This window comes from Hoplias malabaricus, chromosome 10 (genome assembly GCF_029633855.1).
Source record: "Hoplias malabaricus isolate fHopMal1 chromosome 10, fHopMal1.hap1, whole genome shotgun sequence".
NCBI classification, from domain to species: Eukaryota; Metazoa; Chordata; class Actinopteri; order Characiformes; family Erythrinidae; genus Hoplias; species Hoplias malabaricus.
This window is the reverse complement of record NC_089809.1, coordinates 29,191,792-29,211,892: the sequence shown is the minus strand read 5'-3', so window position 1 is coordinate 29,211,892 and position 20,101 is coordinate 29,191,792. Positions and strand designations below refer to the sequence as shown.

Here is a 20,101-nt window from a genome sequence, read left to right as displayed (position 1 = left end):
ATGGGGTATAGCAGACGAATGTAAAACATTTTCAAATGTAGCGCCTCTGAGACCTGCTGATTTACTGCTGTCTTTGCCGAAGCGCTCGTATGATTTCTAAACGAGACTCTCTTCTCGACTGTTCCCGCCTTTCTAACGCGCTCCTTGTAGCTGATTTGCTGGGGACGGTGATTTATTGCTCAAAACCGCGGAGTGATATGTGAAACCAAACTATGTTGCTGGGCGCTTGAAATGGGTGGTTTTAATGTCGACAATTGTCATTCCCATGCAAATATTTATAATATTTATTGACGTTATTTGTCCCGTAGAATGTGTTTGCACTTGTCGGAACTATTTTTTTTTCTTTCCGCAGCCCCCCCCCCCCCCCAAACCTCGCGCGCATATAAAGAAACAGGCTTTGAATTTTTCTCAGATTAAATCCTTATATCACTAAAAAAAAAAAAACAAATATCACACTACTTCAAAACGTTTCCCCACTCCGAATAGGCTCATTATTGAAAGTATGGGGGCGAAAAAATGTCATTGCCCATCCCTATTTCCTGTTTGAGCCTTCTCAATGGCTGAATCACAAATGGTCCCCTACTTCCTACATAGTGCGATATGTTTTTGTATACACATTGACCGCTAAATGTTAAACATAGTGCCATGCAGTGGAGTTCATGCTCTATTTTAGGCGTAGGACAGTGGCACTACATATAAAATACATGAAATTTAAACTAGCTTTCAGCTTTTTCAAAATAAATATATTGTATTTTTTTGTTATTATTATGAAATATTAGACGTAGATATTGTTTGTAATTTGGTATAAACTACAGTTCAGAAATCGATCTTAATCAGCTCTATAAGAAAGATGACGGTTTAGAAAGAAATTGTACAGACTTTTATTTTGACGTTGCCGAGGTAGAACACAATGGGTGTATGCACCTTTCATCCCTGAGCACATTTTAAAAAGTGCGCTATTTATTTCACTTGCTCGCAGACATTGTCAGTGTTTTCCCATAAATATTAGCTTATTTTGTTGGTTATATAAATTCTTGATAACCGAGGTATGTGATACCGGAAAAACCGTTTAATTCAGTGGAATCATTTTGTGGAGAAGTAGTGAACTATGCAGAGTTCAGATAAATATTCCAACTTGGACAAGTGGATAATTGTGCATTTTGCTTTGTTTACACGACTATTATCACTTATTCTTCAGGTAGGACGGTCTTATTCCGTAGTAAATGTTTTACTGCTGTTTTCTTTACATATGAAGTAAATCTAACCCGCTACCATTAAACAGTATTTTAATGTAGAATCGAATATTCTTCATTTATAAAACGTTGAATGCATTTAAACTTACTGAAGCTTAAAAATTAACCTTTCGCTTCCCAGTCTATGTCTCAATAGTTTAACTTATTAACTCAACTACTTTAACTTATTAACATGTCCTTCCGTTCCGTTTGAGGTACGCTTCAGTCAGGACTGTTTTAAATGAGACACAATACAAGGCAACCAGTCATTTACATGTATTAGTGTTACAGAATCTGAAACAAAACCGAATCTGATTACGTATAAGGGAAAAGGTTAGAAAATGGGCAGCCAAAATGGAATCGTGACTGATTTGGGTATATGACTAAATGTAGGATTTGTAGCCAGGCCATTTCAATAGCAATGAACAGGTAGTGTTTCACACTAAAAAATGTTTAGCAAAACTATCCATATCAGCTTTCGCGGTGGGAAGGAAAATATTTGGCTTTAGAAGAGGATCATAAAAGAACGAGTATTTTAGAATCCTTCAGTTACTGAAAGTTGCTTTACAATTTTCTTTGAATTGTGGTTTTGAAATTATCCTTGCAAACAGGAGTAACTTGCAAACACTTGGGGTAAAATCTATTTCTGCATTTACATGCTATGCACTATCTTTTATAAAATTAATCAAAAGTTAGGAAAGAGTAAAGCGGGTATATTTAGGCTTTTCTGTGAACGTAACATTCAATTCCAAGTATGTGTCTGCCACCTTGTGGTCAAACTGATAATACATACGTTCCGTTCAATTACTGTCTCCCCCCTTTCCTCCTTTTTCTTTTTCTTAGGCTGTTCTAAATGCTGCTATTCCTGATCACGAAGCAGATGCCTTTAGTCCTCCCCGGGCAGAGAAACCACTTCTCCTGGATTATAGCGTTGACCTGCTGTTTGGTGGCCTGGGCCATTGGGATGCTGAACATTTCCTCTTCATTGCTGAGCAAGGCTATTTATTTGAACACAACTTTGCTTTCTTTCCACTTTTTCCATTTATTTTGCGTTCAGTAGCAGCTAATTTGCTGTGGCCCCTGAGTCCTGTTCTCACAGTCCGTGGACGCTTACTTTTGGCGGTTACTGTAACTAATAGCACATTCTTTGTGCTGAGTGCTCTGGCACTTCATGGACTAAGCACTGTAGTTCTACAGGACAGAAAGCTAGCTCTTATCACAGGACTTATCTACTCTCTTACACCTGCCAATGTTTTTATGTTGGCAGGATATTCAGAAACCCTCTTTGCAGCTCTCACGTTTGGAGGTCTGTGGCTGTTGGAGAAGGGTTTCACAATTCGGGCATGTCTCCTTCTAGGTTTAGCTACTGGTGCACGTGCTAATGGACTGATTAATGCTGGATTTCTGTTGTACTTAACGCTGCAGTGGGGCCTTGCCCAGGCCTGGCGCCCAAGATATCTTCAATGCACCTGGGCAGCTATTAAATTTTTGTTTATATTGCCATTTTGTATTGCAATCATCGTGCTGCCATTTTGTTTGTTCCAGTTTTATGGCTATTACACATTCTGCATACCTTCTGTGACTGAGGAGCACATTTCTCCTGTGCTCCTGAAATTGGCCAAGGTGAAAGGATATAGAGTCCCTAATGCAGCAGCACCGATACCAGGTTGGTGCTTAAAGCCTGTCCCAGTGCTCTACTCTTATATTCAAGATGTTTACTGGGATGTGGGATTTCTCCGTTATTTCCAGTTAAAGCAACTACCCAATTTCCTCCTGGCATTGCCTATTGCTACACTAAGCGTCACAGCAGTGTATATGTATATAAGAGCTAATCCATATTTTTGTTTGCGTCTTGGTCTCGGGGAGAGTCCAAAAAAAGGAAAAGAGGGAAAACCACCAACAGACTTCTACAGCCCTAAGGTGTTCGTGTACATTGCTCACTTATTCATCTTACTTTTATTTGGGACATTCTGTATGCACGTCCAGGTAAGTATTGTTTAAACAAATTAAATAATCCAAAAAGACCTTATTATGATAATGTGATGTATTAATTTCAGATGAATCTGCAAAACATAAAATGTTTAGAAGTATGCCCCTATTGGACAGTTAATATTTAATAAGAATATAGTTATAAAAATATGAATATTATAAAATAGATTTCACCTTTTGACATTTGAAATAAATGTGAATTCTTACTGTGAAAATATTTCCTGCAATTCCTACTTTAGGTGCTGACCCGGTTCCTAGCCTCCTCTTCACCTGTGGTCTATTGGATCAGTGCCCACTTTCTCTCCTCTGAATATTCATTACTTGAGAAAAAAAATGTTATTCATGAACAACAGCTGGAAGATTATAGATATAACTTCATTCATTTTTTCCGATTGTACAATAACAACCTTGTCATTAAGCTTCTGATGCACTGGAGGACTTGCTCTTTTTCCACCCGCTGCATTCTTGGATACTTCATCTCATACTGGCTGATAGGTTTGGCTTTGCATTGCAATTTCTTGCCTTGGACATGATATACATGATTCAACTGAACAGACATTGGACTCTAGCAACTAGAGTTGTTTATTCTGGACCTTATTGTTTTAAATGCTGTGTGGATGTTTATGGAAAAAAATATTTAAATCGTTCTGCTAAATGTAAATGCATCTAAAAAATTTTATGGCTTTTGCCACTTGGTAACATTCCTCTAATTTAAAAAAAATGCTTGAGTTAAAGTATTTTGCAGAGTTAAAGATTTTACAGATACATCCTGCCATTATGACATCAATCTCTACGTTCTAAATTGTTGAAATATTGCACTAATGTGTGTGTCAGCCATTTTGACGTGTTGTTTTAATTCTGAGTGAAAAGTCTCACTCAGTAAATAGTGGACTGTATAAGGACAAAAATGCACTGCATACACTTGTGTTACATGTGCAGTGTGTTGTACAATATACACCATAATTCATTGCAGTTAGTGTGTTACTAAGATTTGTTTTTGCAAAAGAACAAATATTTTTACAAATGAATACTATTTAATGCAGTCAGTGCTGGCCTGAAAATACAAACGCATTTTCCAGACAAGTTGGGGCATTTTGTAAATGGCAAGAATCTTTGAGTTTTTGATTCTCCCAAAGAGTTATTTAACTGACAAAAGTGCAAAAAAGATTTCCAGTGTTTTCACTGAATAATTTTATTTTGTAAACATAAATACATGTTGAATTTGAAGCCTATAACACATAAAAAAAAAGAATACCATGTTTACCACTGTTACATCACTTTTCATTTTGATTGCATTATTTAATCATTTGTAAACTGAGGATACCAAAAATTATAATTTTGTAGGTGGCGTTTATGAACATACTGGCTGGATTTCAGCTGCTCAACAGTCTGGTTAGTGTTGCATGATCCTCTTGGTCATGTGCCACAGAAGATCTGGATGTATGGCTTTTTTCTTTAGTAAGAGTTTCAGGTCACATTTCTTGATGTATCATTGCTCCTATGTCCATTTAGCTATATTTATCACAACACCAAAAGAGTTTCTCATGCTGTCAGAAAATCATGATGTGTGGTGTGTGTCTGTCCTTTGTTTATTCTTCTGTGTTAATAATGCCAGCGCTTTATAATTAAAATTGATTAGTATTATCAATGTTATAATTATATATATATATATATACACATACACTAGTGGAAACACTATTGAGTTTTCAGTAAATCTACCACTTATTGTCCATTTTCTCAGTTCCACTTCCCATACACACACAATAGATAGTGCATTGTTTTGCAGTGAACAGGGCCAGTTACCTAACAAAGTTTGGCGCAGGGTGGTGAGTTATAAACCATCTTTGCTTCAAAAATTCTATTAATTTTCCACTCTTATTTTTCTCGTCTCAATTTTATGTGTAATTTTACACTTGTTTTTATTTATAAAAACTACATTTCGGTGGCGGGGGGGGACACCGGAAATCGTCTTTGTGGTTTTCACTGAGAAGGACAAATCACACATTCTCGTTTTTATTGCATTTTAATTAAAACACCAATCCAAATTATACCTGATCTGTTGTAGTCAAGACAATGTCCTGGCCACTGAAGAACAACGTGTAAGGGGGTAAAAAGTATGCAGAGAAATAAATTGATTACAGTCAAATTTGAGAACACATGGTGCACGTATGGGAAGTAGAACTGAGAAAAAGGACAGTAAGGGGTAGAATTTTAAAGAGTGGGCCAGGTAGAGTGTATTTATATGTTTATATGGTGTATTTAATGGGCTATTTTAAAAGTCGTCCTCTTGCCCGTTGAATCATCCTAGGTAAATCTGTTCGGGAAGTGACGCTTGGGTAAACAACAGCAGGCGGTTAGCTAGCGCTAGTCGGAGAGCTAGACTCCTAGCCTGATATTTTTACACATGCTGAGCACTGGGACACATAACCCTGGTCTCTACGTGGAGGCTGAAATGTAGGTGTGCGGGCGTGTATTTCCACCTTAGCGGGTGATGTGAATGCTGTAGCGGGACTCGATGAGTGCTGCGGTTGAGAGGGTTGATGGAGTCCGCGGTCAGATGAGACACAACGGGGCTGAGCCCAGCACTGACAGAATAAAAAAAACGATGTTGATGGACAAAAGAAAACGCTCTTAATACAAAATTCATTGTGAAATTTAACCAAATTTATTTACTTGTAGTATTAAATTACATGGTACCGTACAGAAATGAACTTAATATTGAAGGAACCGAACAGGCTTCTCTGGCTAACGCTACTGTTGCTAGCATAGCCAGGCTGGTTATTACGAGTCCGATTAACTTCAGCGCTGTGTGACTGCAGTAATATTCACATGTATGAATGACTAAATAGATTAATTAAGGCACCTGTATTTTTGAGACGTTCAAAACTGGACAGTATGTCTATTGGGGAAAATGTGTCTTTAGAGTATTACAGTAAACCCCGGTGTTAACATTAGCTGTCCCGCGCCCCTCCTCGGCTTATAGTGAGGGTTTTATTTATTTATATTTTTTGTGGTGTATTTACTGTCAGTCTCAATTACAATAAATGTTGTTTTGCTTCATTGTCGTTTAAAAAACTATATTTGTAAAGATTTTTTAATTTAGGTAGCATAGCCATCTATCTACCTCTGCTGGACACAGTCGGTCCAATTTGCTTACAATGAAAAACTGCGAATATCAAAAAATCGACCCCCGAGCACTTGGGACACCAGGGTCGACCCCGAGCTCCACTCTGCCATGTGTGAAGAAAACTTCTCATCGTCCGAAACGGAAGTGGGAAGTTTTCCCAGGCAGAAATCGTTTCTACTGTGATGGACGGATCATCGTTGCTCGGCAGTGCGGTGTGCTCCCCCTCACCCTCAGCCTTATTGTCTTCACTAGTGGCTTGTTCTTTATATTTGAGTGAGTAAATAACGCATGGTAACGTTCTTATATATATCTTTATTGGTCACGTCTCCTCAGGTGTCATGTTTCTTACTCCTGCATAAACAATAATGAGGACATGTTAAATATAATTTTAAATTTGCTATTTTAGATGTATAGTATGTTTTTATTGAAACATATATTGACATTTTGCCATCTGTTTTCCAACAGCTGCCCTTTTCTGTTGGCTCACCTCACTGTCTGCATCCCAGTAATCGCTGGAGTGCTGTTTTTGTTTGTGGTTATTTCCCTTCTTCAGACAAGTTTTACAGACCCAGGGATCTTGCCAAGGGCTTCACCAGAAGAGGCTGCTGACATAGAGCGCCAAATTGGTAAGTCTCTGCAGTGTGCTCTGATGGTAAGGGTGATGATGTAATTAAGCACAATATTTATGTGTGAATGTCTGTGAATTTTTCCTTACTCGGATCATATTGTGAAACAAAGTTTGTGAATTGATATTGAATTAATTTGTTGTTGTTTTTTTAATTATTATTATTATTATTATTATTATTGTTATTCCTGTAGATAACTCTGGGTCAGGCACATATCGGCCACCGCCACGGACTAAGGAGATCTTAATAAATGGACAAGTGGTCAAACTTAAATATTGTTTCACTTGCAAGATGTTCCGCCCACCCCGTACTTCTCACTGTAGTCTTTGTGACAACTGCGTAGGTAAGATCTTGTTTTAAAAATATTAGTGCTCACAATTCATGCCTCTTAGTTATGGCTTAATGCATTAAACACTTTCACTTGCAATACATAAATGGACCAGGCCTATTTTATTTAGTAAATGTAATATACCACATTTAATTATGATTATTAAATGATTACATGTATTGCATAAATAAATCCTAATGCAATTTCTTATATTTGTTTCTTCCTTGTACAGAGCGATTTGACCACCACTGCCCGTGGGTTGGGAACTGTGTTGGGAAGCGCAACTATCGCTTTTTTTATACCTTCATAGTATCATTGTCCTTTCTTACCTCCTTCATTTTTGGATGTGTGATCACACATCTCACATTACGTAAGTTGTCTTTGGCCGCCATTTTTGAAATCATGATGATATTAACACCGCTAGATTATTACATCAGTTTTTGCTGTTTAAATCTATTTGCAAAGGAAAATAACTTATGTAAAATCAGGTAAATTTATCATAGGAAGACATTGGAAATCAACAGTAGTGCCTGTAATTTTGTTCTTGTGTTCTTTTTCTCTCACTCACACACACTCACTCACATTCTGCAACACACTGGAGAAAAGAAAAAGAAAGCGAGGATTGGTCATAATTTACTACTTTGTGCCAAACTTGATGAGATGTGTCAGTCAGTTCAGTGTTTCTCAGTGCAACATAACAAAGAATTTATGTAATTTAGCATCTACAATTCTTACTTTCAAGAAGCCCAGGGTAGAAGCTGCTGCTTATTGTGATGCTGGCTTGGTGGACTTGGTGCTTTTCCACCACATGAGTCCACACTTGACTCAGCATGGCTCATCTCGCTTAAATCTTGACACTTTTTCAGTAGCACAGCTCCCCTGCAAAATGGAGCCAGTGATGTAGTAAAACGCTAACGGGAATCAGCAGCTTCAAAAACCACAACAACGACAGCTGTAAATTTAGGCACTGTTTACTCATCGTGTATTCTCCTGTTGTTTTTGGACTGAACATGGCTCTGCACCCCGGTTCTCACAGATCAGTTTTCTTTGTTGCAGTTTAGCTTTTGATGAAAATTTTCCTTGGCCATCGGCCCAAGGAGGTAAAGTTATGAGTGAGTCAGATAAAAATCATTGTGAAAGCTGCTGTAACTTAAGAGGTTTTACAAGCCACAAGTTTGTACTGGATTTGAATGAACTCTGCATTTCGTGGTGATTGACAGGTCTCTCTAGCCAATCAACTATCTGTAGAGTTTGCACATCACAATTTAGTACCTACTGGGCACGGTTGGAACCTGGCACGAGCAGGGACTGAAAAAGTACCTGATTCCAGAGACCAGGGAACAGGTACCAGATTTGGCTGGTGGAAAAGCAAAAGAGCTGAGCCGAGTAGTGTCGTGTAGGTTCTATGCAGTGGAAAGCTTCAATAGTTACATGAATTAGGGAGTACTTTGGAAAATCATTGTCTCATACCGCAGTTCGCTGTTGCATCAAGAAATGCTGACTGGTACAGTAGTATGCAAAGTGAAAGCTGTCTATTAATTCTGTGCAGAAATGCATAATTTTGGAAAAGCAGATCAATTTATTTTTCAAAGAAAATATGGTGTGACAAAAATTCCTCTGTCAGAGATTTATTATTAATTAATCAATCAATTAATTAATTAATGTTTCAAGCATAAAAGTGTCTCAGCTTTTCCGGGCATGGGATTTGTACAGGTGCTTTGTCATAAAATTAGAATATCATGAAAAAGTTTATTTATTTCAGTAATTCCATAAAAAAAGTAAAACTTGTATATTATACTCATTCATTACACACAGACTGATATATTCAAATGTTTATTTCTTTTAATTTGATGATTATAACTGACAACTAAGGAAAACCCCTGTATATGCATTTTTAATTTGTATTTGTTTTTGAGCCAACTAGTTTTTAATGGTCAAATTCTTACACAATATACATTAAGTTTAAGCATGTAAGTATTAATTGTGTTTTGTGGGAAGCTGAAATCAGGATTTCCTTGAAATCTAGCTCATATGCCCATATAAGCACTAGTGCTTTCTGGGGTTAAGCAGTGCTGAAGGAGCTCCACACTAAGGGAGTAGTTCAGTGAAATGGGTGATATAAAAAATGTTTTGATTTTGTAGTAAAAAAAAAAAAAAATAAAAACATATATATTTGTTTATATTAGTATATTGGTTGTTTATTGAGCAATTATTTCTATTATCAACAGGTTCACAAGGTGCCGGAGGAATAATACAAGCCTTACAGGAGAGCCCAGCTAGATATCCTTTCTGTTGGATTAAATTGATCCATCATGTCCCCCATGTTCACCCTGTGGCCAGACTGAGAGAACCTGACTGTTCATAGCCTGCTGCTGCTTATACACCTTTGCTAATCTTATTCATATCTAAGTCACTCAGTCATTCCTTTGGACTGCTTACTTCACCAATTGTAAGTTGTATTGCTATTGCTACAGTGGCATCACTGATCAGGCAACATTGCTTGTGTGGTTAGAATTAGCAAATAAAAAGTTTCATACAGGTTCATAAGGTTTAGCAAAATGGTCTTGAGATGTTGGCTCCTCAATTATGCTGAGACAGTTTTATTATTCTAGCAGTTGCCTCTTTCACACATGAACTTTGGAGAAGCTTTAGAGAAACTCTGGAGTAGCAGGTCCAGAGATGTCCTGGTTTGGTCTTTCACACTCAGTAGACCACTGGATATTTTTTGTGTCAGCTTCTCTGGGTAAGGTCTGGAATATTTCTAGATTATCATGCATATGTGAAAGGGGCAAATGATTTATTCTTGTAGATGCAATTCTATTATTATGCTTGGATAATGTTTCTAGCTTCATGATAAGGAACATGCTGAACATGTCCAGTTTGCATAAATCTGGTAATTATATGAGGAGAAGCACAGGTGTGTAATTCACAGATGATATTTATATAAAACCTTAACCTCTGGCAATGTTGTCGAGCTTGTTGTGTGTTTCTTCTCCATCTGGTCTATTCTCGGCCTTTCTGGTTTTCATACATACTTGGTAGCCTCCAACCTCACGACTAATGAAGATGTAAGTATTGGCATTCAAACAGTAGTTTTTGTGTATGTTGCTGGGAGCTTGTTAATCTTTTTTTTTTTTTTTTTTTTTTTTGGAGCCATGCATTGTTCATATTTGGTGATGTGATTGTGTTTCAAGTGTTGAAACAGACTGATACTGTTTTTATTGGTTTAAATTTCACTTCTTGGGCATACTAACAGAATTAACAAACAAAAAAAAGGCTGAAAAGTGTTAAAAGAATAATTGCTTTAATTGATACAGTCAAGATTAAGTCGAAGTTGTTAATGTTACCGCTGATTAATACTGAATTAATTGCCCACCCCTAGACATTTGTCTATTTCATCCACTTCATTAATATGTAGAATCACAGAGTGCACCCATAATTATGTTGTCAATGTGGTCCGCTGCATAATGCATTAGCCCCATTTGAGCCTGTTGTTCATTGGTCAGGACCAGTCCAGGTATTGTTTGCTGGATACTTCTCAGCACTGCAGTGACATTGAAATAGTGGTAATATGTAATATGTAAATATTGTAATATGCGTTGTGTTGGTAAAAACAGATTAGACATAGCAGTGCTGCTGGAGTTTTTAAATACTGTGCCCACACACTGCTCTCTGGGTAATTGAACAGCGAGGGGAAAAAAAGATAATTTTAATAATTTTGGCTTGTCTGTGTGATATCAGAAAGTCATTGTTTAAAACTGAGATATCCATGTCATTATACACAGACAGCTGCTTTATTTTTTATTTCTTTTTATAGATAAAGGGCTCTTGGTCAAGTAAAAGAGGAGCAGAAGATTCAGGGAATCCTTACAGTTACAACAGTATCTTAGCTAACTGTTGTGTGGTGCTGTGTGGACCCATGCCTCCCAGGTTGGTGCTGTAATAAAGCATGCTGTTAATACATAAGTATGTCTCATAAACCTCAGTAGCAGCAATAAACAAAAGCCACTACATGTTATGTTGTCCTTTGATTTTTGTTGTGTTTTAGTTTGATTGACAGAAGAGGTTTTTTACCTCCGGATGTAATTCCTCAAACTATCAACTCTGAGACTGATCTTCATCCATTTATAGCCAAGAATGACACCAACATGGTAAGAATATCTGCTCATTTGCTTACACATCAGATTCTCTCTCTTCTCTTCAAAAGCTTACCTTCCAGACCCAACATTTAAACCTTATTAGCAAAATAGCTTATTTACCAGCTTCGTATTTGCATTATACTTTTCATCTTAACACTAGAAGCATCACACTTCTCTGACCCACTGAAACCTAGAATCACAGAGTCGCTCATTTGACTGCTGTGATTGATTCCCATATCAAAATCAACACTACACTCGGAGTTGTCAGTCTGTTAGTCAGCTGTCAGCACTTCTAGTGTTAAATGTGCGACTAGTTGAGGCTGATGTTATCTTTCTTATCAATTCTTTAATTTTTCCACCTTAAATGTAATTTTAGGAGGTAGAATTTGTTAGTTATTCTCAGTTTTAATATTCAAACATTTATTTTGATTATTTTGAAACTTTATTCCGCCAGCCTCTTACTTGAATTTTCTGTTTCACCTTAAAAAGGCAACTATGCAAGGCTGAATTTAGATTTTGAAAAACAGGTCTCATTCAAAACATGAACGTTACACCTTTTAATACAGCAGTTATTTCTTTTATTTATTCATATAAATCAGAGTACACATGTAATTCTCCACTTCCTTCATTTGAAGCACAAAACACTAACTACACCTTTATTCCTGATATTCTTCTTAATTTTCTTCACTTAAAACATACACAGATTTTACATCTTTAATCCACCAAGTTACAGAATATGTTAACACAATGGCGGAGAAAAAAAAAACAGCTGAAAAGAACATACATTTCTGAGGCATTGCATTCAAGGGTCGCTCACACTGGAAAAGCCCCTCTGTCCAGTGGAGAGCTGTGAGTGTCAAGGCCATACCTCCTTGACCTACTGATACCCGGAAGTGCAGAGAGCTGGTTATTTGACTGCTGGTATGTTGACTCCAGAGCTATTTCACTGTGAACGTTTCCCTCGAATGCAGCATTCCTGAAATTTATTTCAGGCCTACATATTTTGTAAATGTTGTTTTTATGTGACTCAGCTGGTCAATGTAGTTGGGCATTACCACATTTTCACTTTCTATATATTGATTAGTGAAATCAGCATTAGGGAAATACTGATTTAAATTAAAATGTTTTAAAACTCATTTTAAGTCATCAATGTGCCTGCATTGGCTTTAATATATTTTGCAATAAGACATTAGTTTAACTCTTACCAAACTTTGCAAGTTAAGTAAAAGTGAAATAGGTTTGTTGGCAGAACAAGTGATTTTATAATGTCCAAAAGGAGAATACATTTATTTTCATTGTAAATAAGTAAAAAAAACATTTTTATTAATAAATAAAACAAATAATTTTTTAATTCCATATTATATCATTTGTTTTTCCACTATTTTTACTTATGTTTAATATTTTTGCCACTGTATCTTTTCAGTATCAAGATATTTAGATCGATAGGAAGATGGATAGACACTTTATTGTCTAGCACTTATTGTTTCAAAGTCAGAATTTTGGTATCATGACAACACTGTTATAAATCAATATTTTGTATTTAGTAAAAATAGAAGTGGTTTCCAGTTGCAGTAAATCCTAATTTATTCTGATTGCTTCTAAACAATGCAGTGTGACACATTGCAGTGATATAATGAGCTAATTTTAACAGGAGGAGAATTGTCAGGATTTTGCTGTCTCCTGCACTGCCTGAAGGCTCTGGCAGGCATCTGAGTATTCCTGGTAAGAGTGTATTGTTAGGAGTTCTGCATGCAATTCTGCCACGTATCATGACATAACCACTACCACCTACTCTGCTGATTGTATGTTCATTTCCTTCCTTCTCTGTTGCAGCTTCTCTTTAACATTCTTGGCTCTGTGACTTACTAACACCTGAACCCTGAGTTTATTCACAGACTTGGGCAGTAATGAAATAGGCGTGGTTTCTTCATTTGTTCTAATCTATGTCTGCTCTTTTCCTGTGTGAATGGTTTCATACTCTTCTCATCCATTTTCCTCATTTGTAAATATTACAAGGGGCTCACGGCTTGCACTTCTTTTGCAGTTCAGTTTTGTGTAGTATTCAGACACATGTACTTATATTCCAGATACTTTTTCTAAAGTGAACTATTCATCTATTCACCTACACTGCCCGGGGCAAATCATTCACCATGTACACAGATGACTTTTATTCAGTCTGTGGTTCTTGGTTCCTGAATAGCACTTTCTTGAAGTCATTATTTTGGCTTAAATTATCTTCTGTCTTATAAAGTTTTCTATATCACCCTTACCATTTTGTCTTCTCCAATGCGTGTTTTGCTGTGTTTTCTGGATCATGCACCATATGCATAGGCTTTATGGCATTATGAATGTAAAATCCATTGTTTCACTGTTCTTAAACTGAGATTTGTTTTCTACTTTCTCTCCCTCTCCCTCTACCTCACTTCTCCCCTTATTGTGCGCAGTGCACACAGGGCACTAAGGAGTTTTTGGAGTCGGTTGCTAACTCCTCACTGCTTCAGAACTCTTGCACCTCAGCAACACCTAAGACGGCTCCTGTGACTCAGGATGGTCTCCTCAGTACTGTCTCAAGCACTTTGTCTGTCTCTAGCAGACCTCCACCTACTGGCTGTTCAGGACGACAGGCTCGCCGGCCCTCAGACAAGTCCTGCCCTCCAAGAGGGGGCAAAAGGGCCACGCTCCACACTCATAAAGCCAGTTTCCATCTGCCCAGCCCACCATACTCCCTCAGCCATAGTCCTCTTATTCTCAGTGATGCTCCTGATGTGGGCTTTCTCCCACTGACCTGAGTATAGAAAAGCACCTCTGGCAGATCTCTTCTTTGTTTTTTGTTTTTGTAAATCCTCATGTACTGTTACACACTCGCTGAAAAAAGGCGATTTTTTTATAACTCAGGATTTTCTCAGGAGACACCTTGTCTTGGAATATTGCGAGATTATCCACTTAAGACATTTAATGAACAATTTTGACTGTTAGACTGATTTTAGGATCAAGTCCAGCAGTCTCTTTCATCTCTATGAACTGAGTAATGAGAAGCACAATATATATTTTATGAGAACTGTTGTGTCCTGTGTTCATAATAATTACAACTGACATTTGGTTTTCCCCTAAGCCTTGAGCCATTTTAAGCCTTTGTCTTTTAGCCTACTATTATAGCAATAACTTTGTTATAGATTGGTTGAGAGAAAGAATTAACGAATCATTTGAATTTCTGAGTGCTTAAGTATAGGGCATGGAGATGTTGTCAGTTGATTGTGAGTAAGTAAATTACATTCTTGGTCAGTAATGTAATTACTGACTAGCTCTCTAAATACCTCAGTATTTAGATAATTACACAAACAAATCAGTCTACTCACATGATGGAAGAGTAAGGACTTTTAAGTTGATATTCGCAGGATGCTGAACCAATGGAGCATTGAGGTTGCTTTCTAGTTAATTTTCAGGAGAATTTAACATTAGCATTTTGCTTTTTTCCAGTCAATATGTTTTTTTTTTATTAAACCTTAACATGTCTGCTCACATAAACAAGTTTGAGAACCACTATATGGAGATTTTTATGTTGCTAGAAAAAATCTTTTATTTTTAGTATGCCTCTCTTATAAAGGTGTTTAGTGATGCTGGAATAACTGAATAAGAAATATTACTTATAAATATTAAGCTATTGTATTTAAACTCTTAGACATTTTCAAGTAAATTATGATGAGCTATTGGGTTTACTGGATAGGAAAAATCACAGAAATCAGTAGTATACTGGAAAGTATATCGATGTCAGTGAGCTTACTTGTTTTTAAATGGTGTCTTTTGTTATTTGGGCTACATGGGCCTCAGCACTACACTTGAAAATGTCCTGTCATTAATGCTTTTTACATATTTCCATTTTAGTTTTAGGGTGTTTTGTAACCTTTTTTGTGGTGTTTTCATTATTTTCTCAGTTCCATGTAAGCCTGACTTTGAGTGGCTGGCTGTATAGCATAGCTGATTCTATGAGAGTCAATTTCTTTGTTGCAGTTATTGAATTTTTTAACTATAAGCCTACACAATGACACAACGTGCTGTATATTGATTTACACTTTTAACTGAAAGTAAATTCAGCACTGCCAAAATTTAGACAATTTCTTGCATGCTTTTCATTTGAAATGGTAACGAGAGACTCATGTCTGGCTTATTTTTATATACATGGAAATAGGCGAGCATGGTGAATTTGTGCCCTGTAGTCAAGCCTTCACTGTGTCTTTTCTATTTAACTAAATGTTCTCATAAAGAAAAATATATGTGTCCAGATTGCTCTATAAGGAGCAAATAAATGTTTTTGTTTCAGACACAAACTAAGCAAACAAAAGTATTATTCACAAAGCATGCCAGAGTGAGAGCAGTGCTATAAGGCTTTACTGTAGCCAATTTGTTTAAAAAAAAAGGGTTGAGGCACTCATTTAAAAATAAATTTTTGATATTAATTTAAACTGGGACTTGAGTGCAAGTTGCAGTCTGCAACACTAGAGGGAGCATATGCCTTTTGTTAGATCAATTTCAAGGTTTTACCCATTCATGGACCTGGAAACACTTCTTATCTGAGTGTTTTCCATACTCAGAGGCACAGGATTTGCTTATCAATGGGTTGAAAACATTCATTATTTTTTCCCATATTAAAAATATTTATACGAAATTTTTAATTTTTTTCTCTATTAACAACCTCTGTTGTAGAATATTTTGTGTGGAGGTATTATTAAATTCATAGAGCATCCAGTTTTTTTTTGGCCCAATGTATTTACGAAGATATAACAAAAAAAGCACACCTTAATGTAGCTGAAATTCCTAATTAGAAGAGGTCAGGTCTGAATAGCAGTCAGATCCTTTCATGATAAAATCTACAAACCATTACTTAGTGAACTTTGCTTTGGGCATGCAGGCACTGGTATGTTAAACCAGGAAAGGGTCTTCCCTAAAGCTCAAGCCATGATGCTGCAAGCATATCATTCTCTTCTCTAGAATACCATTGTTTACTGTAGTGTTGAGGTTTCCTTTAATGCAATTAAGGGGAATTGCAAAAACAATGCTGCATTTGGACAACTAGCAGTGTTCTGGCTTTCACAAAAAAGGCTACCAAAAAATAATCAAAGCAGATTTCCAGTGTCGACCCCAAGCACATGATGAGCTTAAAGCCCTTGGAAACCCATTTTGAAATGTGTTTTTTGTATAAATCTAAACTTGGGTGTTATGTGAAACATTCAGCAGTTTAAGTTTAAATAAAAAAACACAAAATATGATAAATCGCTCCTCAAAAATGACCAAAGTTTGCTAATGACTAATGACCATGTGTGACTGACAACTCTGGAGAAAAGAATGCTGTTTACGTTACCATGGTAACACACAGCCTCGTGAAATAGCAGTTGCAGGGTTTTTGCTTTAAACTTGTCATTTTACGCAAGATAACATTACACAATAAAATGGCACAGGTGGCTAGAATTGGCATTATACAGTCATTCATGTATGAACCTACGGACGTCTTTTGTATGTCTGTGGTGTGGTTTCTTGCGATTATTTATGTTAATATATATCTTATACCTTCTTGGATGTCTCCAAATTGGTGCTTTCTACCGCTGCTACTCTGCTGTACTGCCAACCGAGTGTGGTTTTTATCCCCCGTGCTACTTTGCTGTACACGCTGGCCCAACGTGGCCACTATCTCGGCTGTACTGCTGACTAGACTTAATCCATTCATCCTCGTTCTATATTGTTTTGTGTTCGGTTTGCTCTGTTTATGTGTTGCACTCCCTCACCAAAGCTTGGTAAATAGATGGATAGCTTTAGCTCATCAATCTCTTTGACTTCAAGAGGAGGCGTGGCTATGGTAGCCTTGTGATTGGTCAGGGTAATAGTGACATAAGCATTACCCACTTTTAGGCCTGCCCATTCTGCACAGAGAGGAGAGCAATACTGGTAATTTGATGAGAGATTTATCATATTTCTGTTTTGTGTTTTTTATTTAAACTTTGATGAACATTTCACATAACACCCCAGTTTAGAATTTTACAAAAAACACAAAATCTCAAAATGGGCTCTCAGGGTCTTAAAGGACATTGTAACAAGAATGTGACCAAACAGAAGAATGATGCCACTTTTCCAAAAGTGGCATCCAAAGTGGATTGTTAGCTGCCAGTGCAAGGCACAGCCTTTTTTTTTATATTTGTGTTTCATGCTTATAGTTGTGAAATTCCTTAAACTATTTGAGTCATTGGACTTGCTGAAGTAGCTAAGGGCAAGCTACTTGGCAAGCAGAGTTGACAGTGATGTCTGTAAATAATTGTTTAATTACACACGCCACATCTAGACAAAAAGCCAAACGCAAATGCAGACAATTCAAATAGTTGTACCAAAACAGTCCTCTGGTAAACTCACTGATGAGGCTGGTAACATATATACAATATAAATAGAAAATCCATGACCGGTTTATACATTAGGATAAAGTGACGACGCACTGCCACAAGGGAAAAGAAGACACTTTTCTCTCATTCTACCACAGTTAGCCCACAATCAGATGGTTTATACTGCCTCTGAGTATCAGAGGCCACTCTTGTCTCTTTTGGGTAATTTTAAGATGCTGGAAAATCGCACATAACACTTTTTATAGGCTCCTGTGTTAAGGCTTTTTTTTTAATAACCTCCAGAGCCAGTTCAATTTCTATGTGTTCTGGGGAAGATCACCCCAATGTACTTTCATCATTCACAAAGTGTGGCATGATCAAAATGGCCCCTATACTATTCCCTACATTGCTCATTTTGCAGTGAAGTATATATTAAAAAGGGCACTGCTTAATTACAAGCACAATATAGAAAAAGTTATAGCAATGTGGTCAGTATGGCTCCCAAAACAATATTCTCAATATTCTACATATTGAGATCTTCTACACCTAAAATAAAATGATGAAATCTAATTTAAAGAGTGAAAATGTATAGATTTTATGATAAAGCTGGTCTCTCTTCAAAATAATTGTGAGGGCAACTAAATCTCTGTTGATTTTTCAATCACTGTAGAGGCACAGTAGCTTATAAAAGAAGAACTTCATAATGAACTCCTGGATATAGCAGTTCATAAATATTGTACAGTATTTAGATAAAGAGAAAGTTTTATGTTTAAGTCTTATGAATCTAATAGTTATTAAATTATAGACTAATAGAATTAATTAACTTTTTTTTTTAGTTTTTTGAGCTAGGAAATATTGAGACTACATGCTATCATTGTAAGAGGTGAGCAGACATGTAGAAAAGGTCTAGAGGCAGCTATCTCTTTAAAAAAAGGTCCAGGAAACCAAAAGTGACGGAGGAATGTATCAAGTAAGAAAAACTGAAAGAGTGTCAGAGAACTGGACTAACCGGACTTCTGTAACTATCTCAATTCTGTCAACTATTACATTCTGTCTTGTGTTCCAGTTGGTGATATTACTAAAGGAAGCTTGACAGATTCTTTTGTGGAAGGTTGTGGGAGGATAATAATGACACCATAAATGACTGACAGAACCAGAATCTTAAAAAAAATGTTGTTTGTTTTGACCACACTATATTTTGTCAGTAGTGAGGAAACTTATCACAGATAAAATTCTGAGCAAAACAATCTACTATCAGTAATCTAATACTAGGGCGGAAGCTCACATGGCAATGAACTGAGAAACAAATATAAACATACTTCAGTGGCCTACTCTATGTAAAATCTACAAGAGGGATTTGACTGTTGATGTTGTCTGTTAATTCCAAATTAGCTAAATATATAAATAAATAAAATTTATGTAAGAATATTGGTAGGTTTCTAAAGTCTCAGTGTTACATAATATATTCTCCACTTTGCTGGTTTTATAGAGAGGCAGTTAAAATTCTCATTTAATTTAATATTTTATTAAGTAACAAGTAGTAAATAAGCAAGGGTAACCATTCAAAAGCCTGGATTCTTGCTTACCCTGTTTCGGTCTGCTTTATCAATGACATCTTTGATTGTGCTATTCTCACTGGCCACAGATCAGGTATTCTTAGTTAGTCTTGATAACACTTTTGGATTACTACATTAGAGTTGTTAGCATTGTGTAGTATACAAACCGGATTCCAAAAAAGTTGGGACACTAAACAAATTGTGAATAAAAACTGAATGCAATGATGTGGAGGTGCCAACATCTAATATTATATTCAGGCATCCCCCCTTCTTCTTACAACACTCAACAGACGTCTGGGGACAGAGGAGGCCAGTTTCTCAAATTTAGAAATAGGAATGCTCTCCCATTGACACTCTGAGAAGCTCTTTTTATACCCAATCATGTTGTCAATTGACCTAATTGGTTAATTGGTCTTCCAGCTGTTCGTTATATGCTCAATTTCCTTTTTCCAGCACTTATTGCTACTTGTCCCAACTTTTTTGGGATTTGTTGACACTATGAAATTTTGAATTAACATATTTTTCCTTTAAAATGTTACATTTACTCAGATTAAGCTTTTAATCTGTCATCTATGTTCTATTACGAATAAAATATTGACATTTGCCATCTCCACATCATTGCATTCAGTTTTTATTCACAATTTGTTTAGTGTCCCAACTTTTTTGGAATCCGGTTTGTATATCATACATTATAGTTTACATTTTATTTATGGAAATGCACTCTACTTATGGGCTATACTCT

At 36.5% G+C, this 20,101-nt stretch overlaps 2 protein-coding genes across 3 annotated transcripts; both read left to right on the top strand.

Moving 5' to 3' along the window:
• The first annotated feature begins 935 nt into the window (after positions 1–935).
• pigv (phosphatidylinositol glycan anchor biosynthesis, class V) lies at positions 936–4,828 on the top strand. The gene is made up of 3 exons (XM_066683390.1): positions 936–1,198; positions 2,076–3,218; positions 3,461–4,828. The coding sequence occupies exons 1-3, from the start codon at positions 1,109–1,111 to the stop codon at positions 3,752–3,754; spliced, it is 1,527 nt and encodes a 508-aa protein (XP_066539487.1). The 5' UTR covers positions 936–1,108; the 3' UTR covers positions 3,755–4,828.
• Positions 4,829–5,181: 353 nt separating this feature from the next.
• Positions 5,182–16,730, top strand: zdhhc18a (zinc finger DHHC-type palmitoyltransferase 18a). Of its 2 annotated transcripts, XM_066683202.1 has the most exons (10): positions 5,182–6,621; positions 6,814–6,974; positions 7,168–7,317; positions 7,535–7,672; positions 9,531–9,582; positions 10,268–10,370; positions 11,120–11,232; positions 11,351–11,453; positions 13,093–13,163; positions 13,886–14,025. In XM_066683202.1, exons 1-9 carry the CDS (start codon positions 6,380–6,382, stop codon positions 13,132–13,134), a joined length of 1,104 nt encoding a protein of 367 aa, XP_066539299.1. In that variant the 5' UTR covers positions 5,182–6,379; the 3' UTR covers positions 13,135–13,163; positions 13,886–14,025. The 2 variants fall into 2 exon arrangements, with proteins under 2 accessions (XP_066539299.1, XP_066539300.1); XM_066683203.1 differs by lacking the exon at positions 13,093–13,163 and having other exon boundaries at positions 5,183–6,621; positions 13,886–16,730.
• Positions 16,731–20,101: the final 3,371 nt, after the last annotated feature.